Source organism: Antechinus flavipes, chromosome 1 (genome assembly GCF_016432865.1).
Source record: "Antechinus flavipes isolate AdamAnt ecotype Samford, QLD, Australia chromosome 1, AdamAnt_v2, whole genome shotgun sequence".
Taxonomy (NCBI): domain Eukaryota; kingdom Metazoa; phylum Chordata; class Mammalia; order Dasyuromorphia; family Dasyuridae; genus Antechinus; species Antechinus flavipes.
Genome location: NC_067398.1, coordinates 11,768,204 through 11,780,369, shown reverse-complemented (window position 1 = coordinate 11,780,369; position 12,166 = coordinate 11,768,204). Strand labels below are relative to the sequence as shown.

General features: G+C 38.3%; 1 protein-coding gene across 5 annotated transcripts in view; it reads left to right on the top strand.

The window, feature by feature from the left end:
- ERC2 (ELKS/RAB6-interacting/CAST family member 2) overlaps nucleotides 1–3,013 on the top strand; it is a 985,497-nt gene extending 982,484 nt beyond the window's left edge. For 3 of the 5 annotated variants that reach the window (XM_051979082.1, XM_051979112.1, XM_051979047.1), the window contains one exon: nucleotides 2,438–3,013. In XM_051979082.1, the coding sequence (XP_051835042.1) occupies nucleotides 2,438–2,557 (120 nt within the window). In that variant the 3' untranslated portion in view covers nucleotides 2,558–3,013. The remainder of the gene's footprint in view (nucleotides 1–2,437) is intronic. The other 2 variants (XR_007950813.1, XM_051979089.1) reach the window with 2 other exon arrangements.
- The last annotated feature ends 9,153 nt before the right edge of the window (nucleotides 3,014–12,166 follow it).

The following is a 12,166-nucleotide window of genomic DNA, read 5'->3' as shown; positions in this document are numbered from 1 at the left end:
CTTCCTCTATAAAATGGGGATCTTGTCTTAGGTGACTTCTTAAGTCCTTTCCAGCTCTAAATCCTTGATCTTAGACACTGAGTCTGAGACTGGGCTGGCCTTTGTTCTAGTCAATATGATCCTTGGGATGAAGGAAGGAAGGAGGATTATTCAGTGAACAGAATTGCTTGCATTTTGGCTCGCCATCATCTCATCATCAGCTCTGCATTATTTGAGATATTGCTCTCTGTCTCTCTCTGTCTCTCTCTTTTTCTGTGTGTGTGTGTGTGTGGGGGGTTGGTTATGTATATTGCAACAGAATAAAGTCCTCCTTCTTGGTACTTTATCTTGGAAAAACTTTAAGAAAAGATAATAGAAATCTTGTAGGATGATTCTTTCCTCCTCCAACCACATTTCCTCTCATCTCCCCCACTTATTTCCCTGTTGTTGTTGTTGTTGTTGTTTTTTAATGTCTGTAGCATTTTTGATCCCTTCAGCCTTTCAATAGCTCAGTAGGTGTTGCAGAGAAAGCGTCTGCTGATATTAGTAGGCGTTTCCTAAGCTGAGAATTCTGTATAATAAGAAAATCATAGAGAGTCTCTATTCCTTCAGTGCTTCAGTCAGTCCTTTGAAAAGATGATTAAGGTCCTTTTCAGGCACAGAAGAATGAGAACTATGCGGAAGTCACAACATCGAATGCATGCTCTGACTTCAAATTTTCATTTCAAGCAAAAGTTTGCCAAGATTTTATGGGTCAGAATTAGTAACATGATCTGCTTTCAATACTCCCTCATCTCTTGCTCTGCAGAAGTCATTGCCTCTCCCAGCTCACCCCAAATTCAAAGGTTCTTAACCCGAGAGGCTCCACCCATTCCTAAGAGTCGGAATTAGCAGAGTTCATCCAAATGCATATTTCATATTGACTGTTTAATGATGGTTCCAAACAACTGCCCTGACATCCAAAGCCATTGGACTTCCCTTAGTCAGCAGTGATTAGAATGTGCTGAACATGCTTTTGACATCACTGAGCTCAGATGGCAGAAAGAGGCTGTTTTCATGGCTGTCCTTCTTCCCTGTATACCGAACTTCCCCCCCACCCCCAGGCACTGAAGAGTTCCATAGACCCCCATAAGCTCTTGAGGAGTTTAATTGATCAACCAAACAATTAATAAGCATCGATAAAACTCCCGTTATGCGCAAGATACCATAGTCGGTTCTGGGGATACAAAGACAGAAGTGAGTCACATCAGTGCTTTTGGAGATGCTCTTCTAAGTTGCTAATCTTTACAATTACAAGAGTAAATTCTCATTCTAAAGTAGGAATCTGTCATTTCCTTCTAGCCTAAAAGGTGACAGGTCTACGGGTCGCCAATATCTCCATAATGAAACAATAAAGCAGAAAGCAGAGTGCTTTGACTGCATTACAACAAACACTTAAGAGATTTGAAGCTTTCTATTTTTTTATCTAGATATTACATCAAATGTACCAAATCAACTGTAAATTAGTCAGTAAGTTCCCAGCTCTTGATCGTCCCTTCCCTTCTCAGATAACCACTCTCTCTCTCTATAGTATGTACCTAATAATTCACATTTTGTCTTTTCTATTAGCATGTGAGCTTCTTGAAAGCACAGACCGTCTCTCTATTGTGGATTCCCAGCACCTAACACGGTGCCTAATATTTAGTTGGCACTTAATAAAATGTTTAGTAAATGCTGGATGACTAAATGAAGGCTCACATAGTCAGTTTCCTAATTTGATAGATTTAGTGCTGCAAAAGATCTTGAAAGTGTTCTGGACAACCTCTCACTTTGTACATGAGGAAACAAATCCAGAGAGGACTAATGACTGGTATAGAGAATGTAAGCTCCTTGAGGGCAAGGACTGTTTTATTTTGGCATCGGCACTTCCAGCATCTCTCACGGTGCCTGAAACATTTTAGACATTTGAGAAATACTTGTTGGTATGCTGGTTGATTGATTGATTAAGTAAGTAGCAGAGCTCAATGTCAAACTCAGTCTTTCTGATTCCCTATTCAGGGTTTATTTCCTTTAAACCATTCTTCTCCAGGTTAATATTAGTATAAATTCTAAGCTCTCTGCTATTTTAAATGTTTATGAATCTGAACTCTAGGGAATTCTATAAGACTGTACCTTGCAATGACATTGTTAATCTGCCAATCTCAGGTCCAGGACTGGTCCTGTCTCAATAACTCTGTCATATCTGCTTTATGAAGAATGTCATCTGTCTACTACTAGATTTGGACAGTTTCCTGATCAACTTGTCCAGTGTCAGTTAATTTCCAATGGATTGATTTCTCCCTATTGATTGTCTTCCTAATATGCAAAAAACCCACACTTTTTACTTCCCACAGATAAGTCTGTCATACAGCAGATCACTGCATTTGTTGGAATGACTGATATTAATTCTCCTACTAAGTGCCATGTTTTCTCATTTCAGTTATCCGACAGAGAAGCTGGATGGAGAAAGAAGACACTGTCCCACAAAAATGCTCTGATAATCTATTGCAGTGGATCCCACACCCCTCTCCAACGATGGCCACAAAGGAGGGGATCATAGCAATGGAAGATGAATGTTTCCTTTTTGCCGTCCCTTGCAAGACCTAAGGACTGGATATGTTCTGCCTTATCTTGTCTTGTCTCTTGCAGAGTCCATTCCATTCAAGAGCAGAAGAGTAGAGTGGACAGAAAGGACAGCGCCTTCATTTTTCATATTGAATGAGTGATTTTTTTTTGGTTTTATTTTGGAGCTTGGGAATTAACAATATGACCACCTCTCCTAATTTTCATACCTTAATAATATTCAGTTTGAGTTATTTCAATGCCATTTGATAAATTTTAATATAACCAAAGTTTAATTTTGTGATAAAACATCTGTTTAGGTCTACTCACTTACCTTCATCTCCAATGACTATGCCAATTTGGTCAACAGTGCCATTTCAAATGCATTAGGTTATCAAATAAAAAGAAAGAAGGAAAGATAGGGAGAGAGAGAGAAAGAGAGAGAGAGAGAGAGAGAGAGAGAGAGAGAGAGAGAGAGAGAGAGAACGAGAACCTAAGTGAGCTGTAGTGAGCTGTTATTGAATGGTGTCAGGACTAATCATCTCTCCAGCTATGTGACCTGTTGAACAAAGAAACCTGAATGCCAAAAAGACAAAACAAAACAAAAATACATGAGCCTTTATCCCCCTCTTTTTCTTTAATCTATTTTTCAAATAATCCTATATTGACATTGTCACCAACTACTAATAAGCTCTGGGCCAGGTTGGAAATGAAATCAATTTTTGGAAAAATCACGTGATTAGAGCTCATTGACAAGAACTCGCCTGATGAAAACATGGTGGTAGTGTGTCTCTGACAGTGAATGGGGCATCTGAAAACCCATCCTACCTGATTTTGTTTACACTGTTCATGTATCAAGGCATGACAAAAGCATGGGGGTCCACATATGTGTTCGCACAAATCTGGCGACTTCCGTACAGATGAACCAAGATGGAACCTCAGATTTTTCTCATCCAGTTATGTATTGATGTTTTAACATAAAAGCTGGGACTCCCGAATATTTCAAGCTACAAATTACGCGAAGACAGTGTATACATTTGACCTTCTGCACTGGAAGGACTGTTTTTGTTATTATTGTTATTATTATTTTTAGTTTTGATGGAAAAATGTAATCTCCAACGTGGATTCTGGTGCATATTAAACATTCAAGGAGAAAACACCCCAAGGAGGAGAAGCAACATTCTTTAAAGCTGTGTCTCTGTATATAGCTCTACAAAAACCGTCCGTGAAGTGCAGTCATTATTTAAAGCACATGCAGGAGAAAAGACCAACTTTTCTGGTCTTTCCATAGTGATGTGGTACCAGGGAGAGTTAAACTCACACTGGAGGGAGGGAGGAAAAAAATGGTTGTTACAACTTCATAAAGCTCATGAAAGAATCTGGTGAACATGTGCAAAAGTTCAGCTGTACGATTGATCCATCCCATTTTTCGTTTCAAGAAAAGACATTTTTCTAACATAGATATGAGTAGAATATGCATAGCAGAATTTTTAAAGGACAAACATCGGATTTAAGCATGAGTGGCCTTAATAATTATAGTTTTTTTTTAATTGTTCCCATGGAAATGGATTCGAAAATTGATATGCTTGAAGTCTCACCCTGAATTTAGTCAATGGTCTTTCTGTACGGTTGTTGGGGGCAATTAAAACACTTGAAATCCTTTGAGTTATTGAGGTATTGAAAAGGCAGAAGCCTCTTTGTCAAGCAACAGAGGGGCGGGAGAGCCATTTTAGCCATCCCATACTTGTTGATGGGGAAGAAGCCCCCTCCTGGGATGTGAGCTTCTTGTTCCAGTCTGGGTAGTTGTCTCTGGAAGGATCATGAACCATGTAAGGCTTATGAATCACCCAAGTAATCCAATGACATTCATGTTTAAAACGTTTGTCCTTTAACTATCCAAGGGATTCTCCATCTTTGCTGAAGACAAAAAAAAATGCCCAGTTCTCTGGCAAGATATCAAGTACATCTGTAAATGCAGACCACAAACGTGTCTCCTATACCCGCTGGGCCGTCGTCTCCAAGGACGGCAGCGGGTGTCTCTTACAATCAGGTTTCTACCTTCACTTTGCAACTGAATACTTGAAATAGGAAATAAACTAGGGGAAAATAGGGTCCTCAGAACAAATCTGTAGAGTTAGCTATTTCTATGTATGTGCCAATTTTGTCACACTTATTTATTGTTTGGGAAGGGTATTTTGGCCCTGTTTCTGTTGGTAAGAGTATTATTGATAAAAACAAACAACTTAATGGGTTCTGTCCCCTTAAAAGGTCCCATTTTTGTCTAACATTGTATTTTTTCCCATTCCATGTAACATTCTATAATGTTTGGGGAGGGAGGGATTGTTTTCATATACTACAAATAGACTCTGGGTTTTAATAGCAAACAAAGAAACAAACAAACAAAACACTGTGATGTTGGGAAAATCTTGGATTTGAGCAACCTTGAGTTGGTTTCCCCCTGGAGTTTTAATGAAGTTCAAAATAGACAAATGTGTTTTGGCTACCACTTATGTAAAATCATGGTACTTTTCATGCAGAGTCAGGCCTGCAACTCATAGCCTCTTTAATTTCCACAAACAGTCTTGATTTTGTATTTACAGAATTTTGTGTATTCCAGTATGCACGTTAAACGCACATTGACTTTTGTTTGAAAGTGGGTTCCAATTACCTTTTTAACCAGTGTTTATGACAAGACCGCCAACATGTTGACATCCACTATATCTGCGATGTTTTTGTGTAGAGTGGTGTTTGACCGTGACGTGCTGCCGCGACGGGTCCGTATCTCTATATTTCCTCGAGACCCTCATTTGATAGTGCTTCTTGTGACAATTTCTTCAAGTGAGTGGCATGTGGATTGTGACACTGACATGAGGCTAAGGACCTTGATATGAACCAATTAAGGAATTCTCCGAAATTACCCATGGGCATGTATTAGACAAGTCATTGTAACTTAACGTCCTGTAGAACCGTAACGTACAAGGTGTGTAGAATCCATAGCATTGTGACCCCGTGTATGAGAAGTGCTGTACCGATCACCTTGTTTCTATCCATGAAATAAACTTTATTTCTTTCGGAAGCGAGTGATTCATTGCAATGCGGGGAGATGTCGGGCTTCAGCCACCGCGGCGTTTCCCAAAACGGTTTCCGCTGATGTTCAACCCGCCAACTTGCCTTCTCATTAGAAGGGCTCTTGAGGTGTTTGCAGAACAACTCCTTTTCTGATGAAACCAGTTTGGGAATTGAGAAAGGGCTAAACTTCACCTCTGATTCAGCAGTTGATAACCATAATGAAACAACATTGGGTTTTTAGGTATTTTGCTGACCCAAAGCCATGAGGCATGAAATTCCCAGTGCAGACAGCTCTTTTGTATGTTGCCTGCTAAGCTGGTCGCCTTTCCCATTATGTTCCTTTTTTTTTTTTTTTTTCTTTTTTTTCTTTCTTTTTTTTTTTTTTTTAGAAAGGGAACTTTTGTGAAGCAGGAATTTCTTACCTCATAGGACTTCCTGAAGCAGCCGGGTGCACAGCAGGAATTAAAAAAAAAAAAAAAAAGAAAGGGAAAAAAAAAAAAGGTAAGTGAGTTTGCATCGTAACCCAGTTGTTGGAAAACATAATCGGTTAGTCTGAAATAATACGTCTTTTTCTACAAATTTTTTCCTCCTGATAAACAAGAATCCCCCCTTCCCCCAATGTGAAGCTGGTCTTGTAGTGGACAGGATGCTATATTTTACTTTCACTGAGGCACTTAATTTTATCTTGAATTGCAACTATGAAAATTTGCATTGACCACTTTGAATATTGGGGAACCAAAGCTTGTAAGGTCTCACATCCTGTTTCTTAGAAAGACTGGTCTAATTTACTGTCCGTTGCTAATTGGTAGATTATTAAATTTTTATAAGCAAGAAAACCTGAGGGAATGCCTACCAGCAATCTAACCACAATTCCTGTTTCATTATGGAGAGAGCATATGGGAACTAACAGGACTTTCATCTCCCTGACCTCTGAAGACCTGGAGCCACAAATACTCACTTTGGCATTGTCAAATATTTTCAAGAAGCCCCTCTCAGCTTGGGCATACTCTATTACAATTATTCATTAGTTTAGCACACAATATTACATGAGGTTAAATGACTGTGCAGGAACTAGTCAACTAACATTTATACAATACTTACTCTGTGTTTGGCACTGTGTTAAGGTACAAAGCATTTTACAATTATTACCTCATTTGATGCTTCCAACAATCCTGGACTATAAGTATTATTATTACTCTCATTTTATAGATGAGGAAACTGAGGCAAACAATGGTTAAATGACTAATCCACGGTCATACAGCCAGTATATGTCTGAGGCCAGATTCGATTGAAGTTTTTCTGACTTCAGGTTCAGTACTCATTCAGTAGGACTTTACTCATCTAGGAGTTCTTTATATCAAATCACAGGTCCAATTTTTTTATTAAAGTTTTTTATTTTCAAAACATATGCACGGATAATTTTTCAGCATTAACCCATGTAAAGCCTTGTGTTCCAATTTCCCTCTATTCCTACACCCCTTTCCCTAGATGGCAAGTAACATATTAAACATGGTATATAGTATACATTATAATATATTAAACATGGTAGAAATATATGTTAAATCCAATATATGCATACATATTTATACAGTTATCTTGCTGCACAAAAAAAATCAAATCAAACAGGAAAAAAAAAAGAGAAACAAAACAAAATGCAATCAAACAACAACAAAAAGAATGAAAATGCTATGTTGTGAACTATACTCAGTTCCCACAATCCTTTCTCTGGGTGTAGTTGGCTCTCTTCATCACAAGATCATTGGAACTAGTCTGAATCAACAGATTCAGTTTTATACTATCCTAAACACACACACACACACACACACACACACACACACACACACACACACACTTTGCATTCAGGAATATCATGAGATTTCATTATGATGAGAAAGAGGCAGATAAAGAGAATAAAATTATCAGATATATTTTGACCATCATTGCACATGGATATTGCCTTCTTCTGGACATATCTGAAGGCAGAACATCATCCTAGAAGAGACACATGGGATCAATATTAAAAGCTTTCATTTGGATGAATGAAATTTCATCCAAGATAGTTTCTCATTTTTATTGTGGAAAGAGAACTGACTTCCTCAATGGGAGTGATTCTCTGTGTGGAAACTTACTTCATTGATATATCTTAACAATTCCTCTAAACTTAAAACAGTTGTGGAGCACTGAGATTTTAAGAGTCAAAGCTGAGAAGGGCCTCTAAATGTCATTTGAACCACATAATGACATTGACCTCATCCATATTTCACCAATGGCTTCCCTTCCTCTTACGAGCCTCTGTTATTAATAGATCAAGAGACAATATTCATTGTCCTTCATATTGACTCAGAATTCACGAATCATGTGTGAACTAGAAGGAATCTTGGGCTTATCTAGATTCCCTACTTCTTAAATTATAAGTTGTGACTCCCTATGACGTCTCACAATTGAATGTAAAAACAATTGATTATAAAATTATTATCATCAGTAAATGCTTGATTTGTATATTTGCTTTATATGTCCACATATCTAGAATCATGTAAAATTTTCTCAGGCGAAAAGGGGTAATGAGTAGAAAAAAGTTTAGGAATCCCTGATCTAGACCAACGACTTCATTTATATGTGGAAACTGAGGAAGGAGCTTAGTAAGCAAAAAAGTTCATTTGGGTGTTGTGACTCTACACTTGATATTCTTTCAATATGTTGCTTTCCACCACAACCTGACCATGTCGAAATTAAGTTCCAGAACGAGGAGACTTTCAATCCTGACAACCAGCCAGAATTGTCCCACCCAGTATTAGAGCTGATAGGGAAGACCCAATGTCTCTGATTAGTAACTAGACCAGTGAAGATATTGTTGGAAGGTCCCACTGTGTAGATATGCTTTCAGAACTGAAGGAATATCAAACCACCTAGTACAGAATGAGACCATGAAATGATTTTTACACCGATTTTTTCACTAAAAGATTTTAGGACCTTAGTTTTTGGTTGCTGGTATCTTCACAGTGAGTAATTCATGAATTTATGTTCTTAACTATGACATCATTCACAATATTGGTACAATGGATAGAGGGCTATCCCAGGAGTCACTGAGACCTGAGTGTTCAGATCTGACCTCTAGGGCTTATTAACAATGTGCCCTCTGTGGATCATCTACTAGATATCTCTTGCAGTTTCTTCTCCTATATCTCAGGATATAATGAGATAACATTGTAAAGTGCACTTTGTTATGTACTTACTATGTACTCTTAATGTAATTACTAGCTCTTATCATTAGGGTTGTTTATGAGTACACAGAAAGGAAAGCAGTAATCACTGCATGTTATCCTAGACTTTTGAAGATTTGCTTATACCCCAGCAACCTCATTTTTAGTTTTGATAGGGTTGCAGGATTGATAATGAAGGAAAATGCTTCAGAAACAGAATGCTTGGATTTGAGAAAAGCATTTGGCAAAGCCTTTGGTTTTTCTTTAGACAAGAGAGAGAGATGTGGAGTAAATGATGGTACTATTAGGTAGAGCTGGAACTGGCCAAACCACAGGATCCAATGGAGTTGGGATAAATGGATGGCAGGCAGCCTGGAAAGAGAACTCGAGAGGAGAGCTGTGATCCATCAATCAATCAACAAGCATTCATTAAATGTCTATGATTTTCCAGGTACTTTGCTGGATGTAGGGAATACACATACAAAGGATGAAAGAATTGGAACTCATGAGATTATATTGATTCAAGGAGATAAGTAGGACATGATTAAATATATGTAAATAAATATAATAAACATAAAGTAATAAATTACAATATAGTTTGTGATGTAGAATACAGTCTTTGGGGGATTCTGGAAAGGAATTGCATGCCTTAGCTGAGTTTTGCAAGGAAAAAACAGGATTCTATGAGATAGAAATTAGGAAGAAGTATATAGATACAGAGATGCATGTGAGGAGCAGAAAGAAGATTCATTTGACTAGACTATTGAATACAAGAGGGAGAAAACTATCAACTGAGACTGGAAAGATGGCTTGGAGTCAAATTGTGAAGGTCTTGAAAAGTTTCAAGTAGGGTAACTCTCCCCTCCCCCCACTGCAACAGGGAGAGCAGGAGTTATAAAGTGACCAATTGGGAGACTGTAGAAATAATCTAAGTCAGTGATGTTGGGAGTCTGAGCTAAGGTGATTGCTATATGAATGGAGAGAAGGAAGGACTGAGAAGGAAAAGAATTCGTGAAGGTAGCAATGGCAGCTTTGTCAATTGATTTGTGCAGAGAGAGAGAGAGAGAGAGAGAGAGAGAGAGAGAGAGAGAGAGAGAGAGAGAGAAAGGAGCCCAGAGATATGCAACTGAAGCACTAGGAGAATGGTGGTGCCATCAACATAAATAGGGAAGCTTGGAAGAGGAGGGATTTGGAGGAAAATAAATTACACATTCTGTATTGAAGTGATGCTTTGAGAATTTCTTTGGAATGTCAGTTTGAAAAGTCCATCAAGCAATTGGCAATTCAAGACTGAAGCTCAGAGGAGAAACTGGGGCTGAATTTATAGATCTCAGGGCCATAGGTTATAGGAAATGATACTTCAAGGGAGTTGATTAAGATACCAGAAAAGTATATAGAACCAGGAAAGACATAACACAAAAGATGAGGTGTCAAAGGAGAGAGAATAAATCAAATAGGAAAGAGGAAAGAATAGAAGCAGAGGATGATGATCAATGTGAAATGCAGAAAATACATTGAAAAAGATGAAGACGGATAGAAAACTTTGAGAGTTGTCACATATCTTTGAAGACAGCACATTCAGATGAGTGCTGCTGTCAAAAATAGATTGCAAAAAGCTAAAAAAATAAGTGACAGTAGAGTAAATAACAGGAGCAAATATAGACATTTTGCCTCTGGAGTTCAGCTGATCAAAGGAAGGAGAGAAGGAGGATGATAACTTGAGGAAATGGTTACAGATAGAAAAGTAAAGATAATCCCTGCTTTCAAGCACTTATACTCTAATGCAAGGCACATGAGAGTGTGGTGTCAAGATTAGGGCACTGTGGTACAAAAATTATAAGAATGCTGAATAGGGGAATAAAAGAGCAGAATGGCATGTACCATCCAGGAATATTGACAGAGTTGATTTGATTGTGGTTCATAATCCCATAACTTGGGGGGGGGTATGATATCCTCCGACACCTTTTAGCAGTATATGAGGAGGAGAAAAAGAGGCAGAAAATAGGCTCAATCTAAAGCTAAGATTTGACTAGGGACAAGTGGCAATAGAAAAAGTAGGATTTGAGGACAGACTTTATAGAGTTAAACTGATGGATTACTGGGTTGAGAAAAGAAAGGAACATAAAACCAGATCAGGGTTAGTGGTCTTAGAAAAAATCGAAAAGTAGAGGGATGCTTATTAGGACAAAGAAAAAGTTTAGATGGGGCCAGCCATTGGGAGAAGTGGAATGGCGGAAGATTAAAGTCAAGTGGACGTATGTCACAGTTCTTTATTAAGGTCATGGAACAGTTAGTAAATAGTAAGATCCATTGTATCATCACCCCCACGTGAGAGAGAGGACGGAATTTAGAAAACAGAAAGTGGGAAGTTAGGGAGTTTCTACTGATATCAAAATCTCCCAAAAGAAATAGGAAAGAGGGAGCATGGATAAGGAAGAGATGAACTCAGGAGAGAAAAGTAAAATAGAGGGTGGTTGAGTTGCCCAGGGTCATGTACTTAAGTAATTATGGAAGGATTTGAATTTGCATCTTCTTGACACTAACTTCAGTTCATAATTCATTATACCAAACTACCTTTTACCTTATGTTTCCAACTTGTTATGTTTTTGAGTCCATCTTGTGTCCTTGAGATGGAAGTTGCCATGACACATTCTGGGGACTCTTGAATTGTTTTCACTGGTCCCCGTTTTAAGCTTCAATTTTAATTGGATGGGAATTGACTGACAAGGACAATAGTTCCAAGAGTCATACTTCATGGAGGGTCCAATCTCAGGTAATTAGGTGATGTTGTGTCAGGATCCATAATTTAGGTGATACCTGGGAAGTGGGAATTGCTGAATCAGAGACTATTCATGCCTTTAAGGAGAATCTTGAAAGCCTTGATCCCTGGGGAAGATTTTAGTTGCTATAAAAATTGCAAAGGAGAAATAAAGGATGTGTTCCCAGAAAGGTTTGAGGGAAGAATTCTCCAGGATGCTCATGGAACAAGAGCCAAGTTCAAATGATGAACAATCTGAATGCTTCATTGATACCTCTTCAACCTCAAGGGAAAAAAAAAAGTGACTCTGCTTCCTGGGCCACTATGGGAGGACACGGACATGGACAAAAGTATCATGAGATAGGCAAGCATGTGTGGATTTCAATCTCCACCAAAGGAGTGAAGATCCACATTGATGAAATCACAATTTATTGGAATATTAGATAGATAAATAGATAGATTGACCTCTACCCATCCATAATGAACACTTGGACTTATCCAATGAGTAATTTGGGGGAAAATGACCATTTTTTCAGTGTATGGTTTCAAGTAGAGGGAGGAATGTGGGACCAATTGTCTG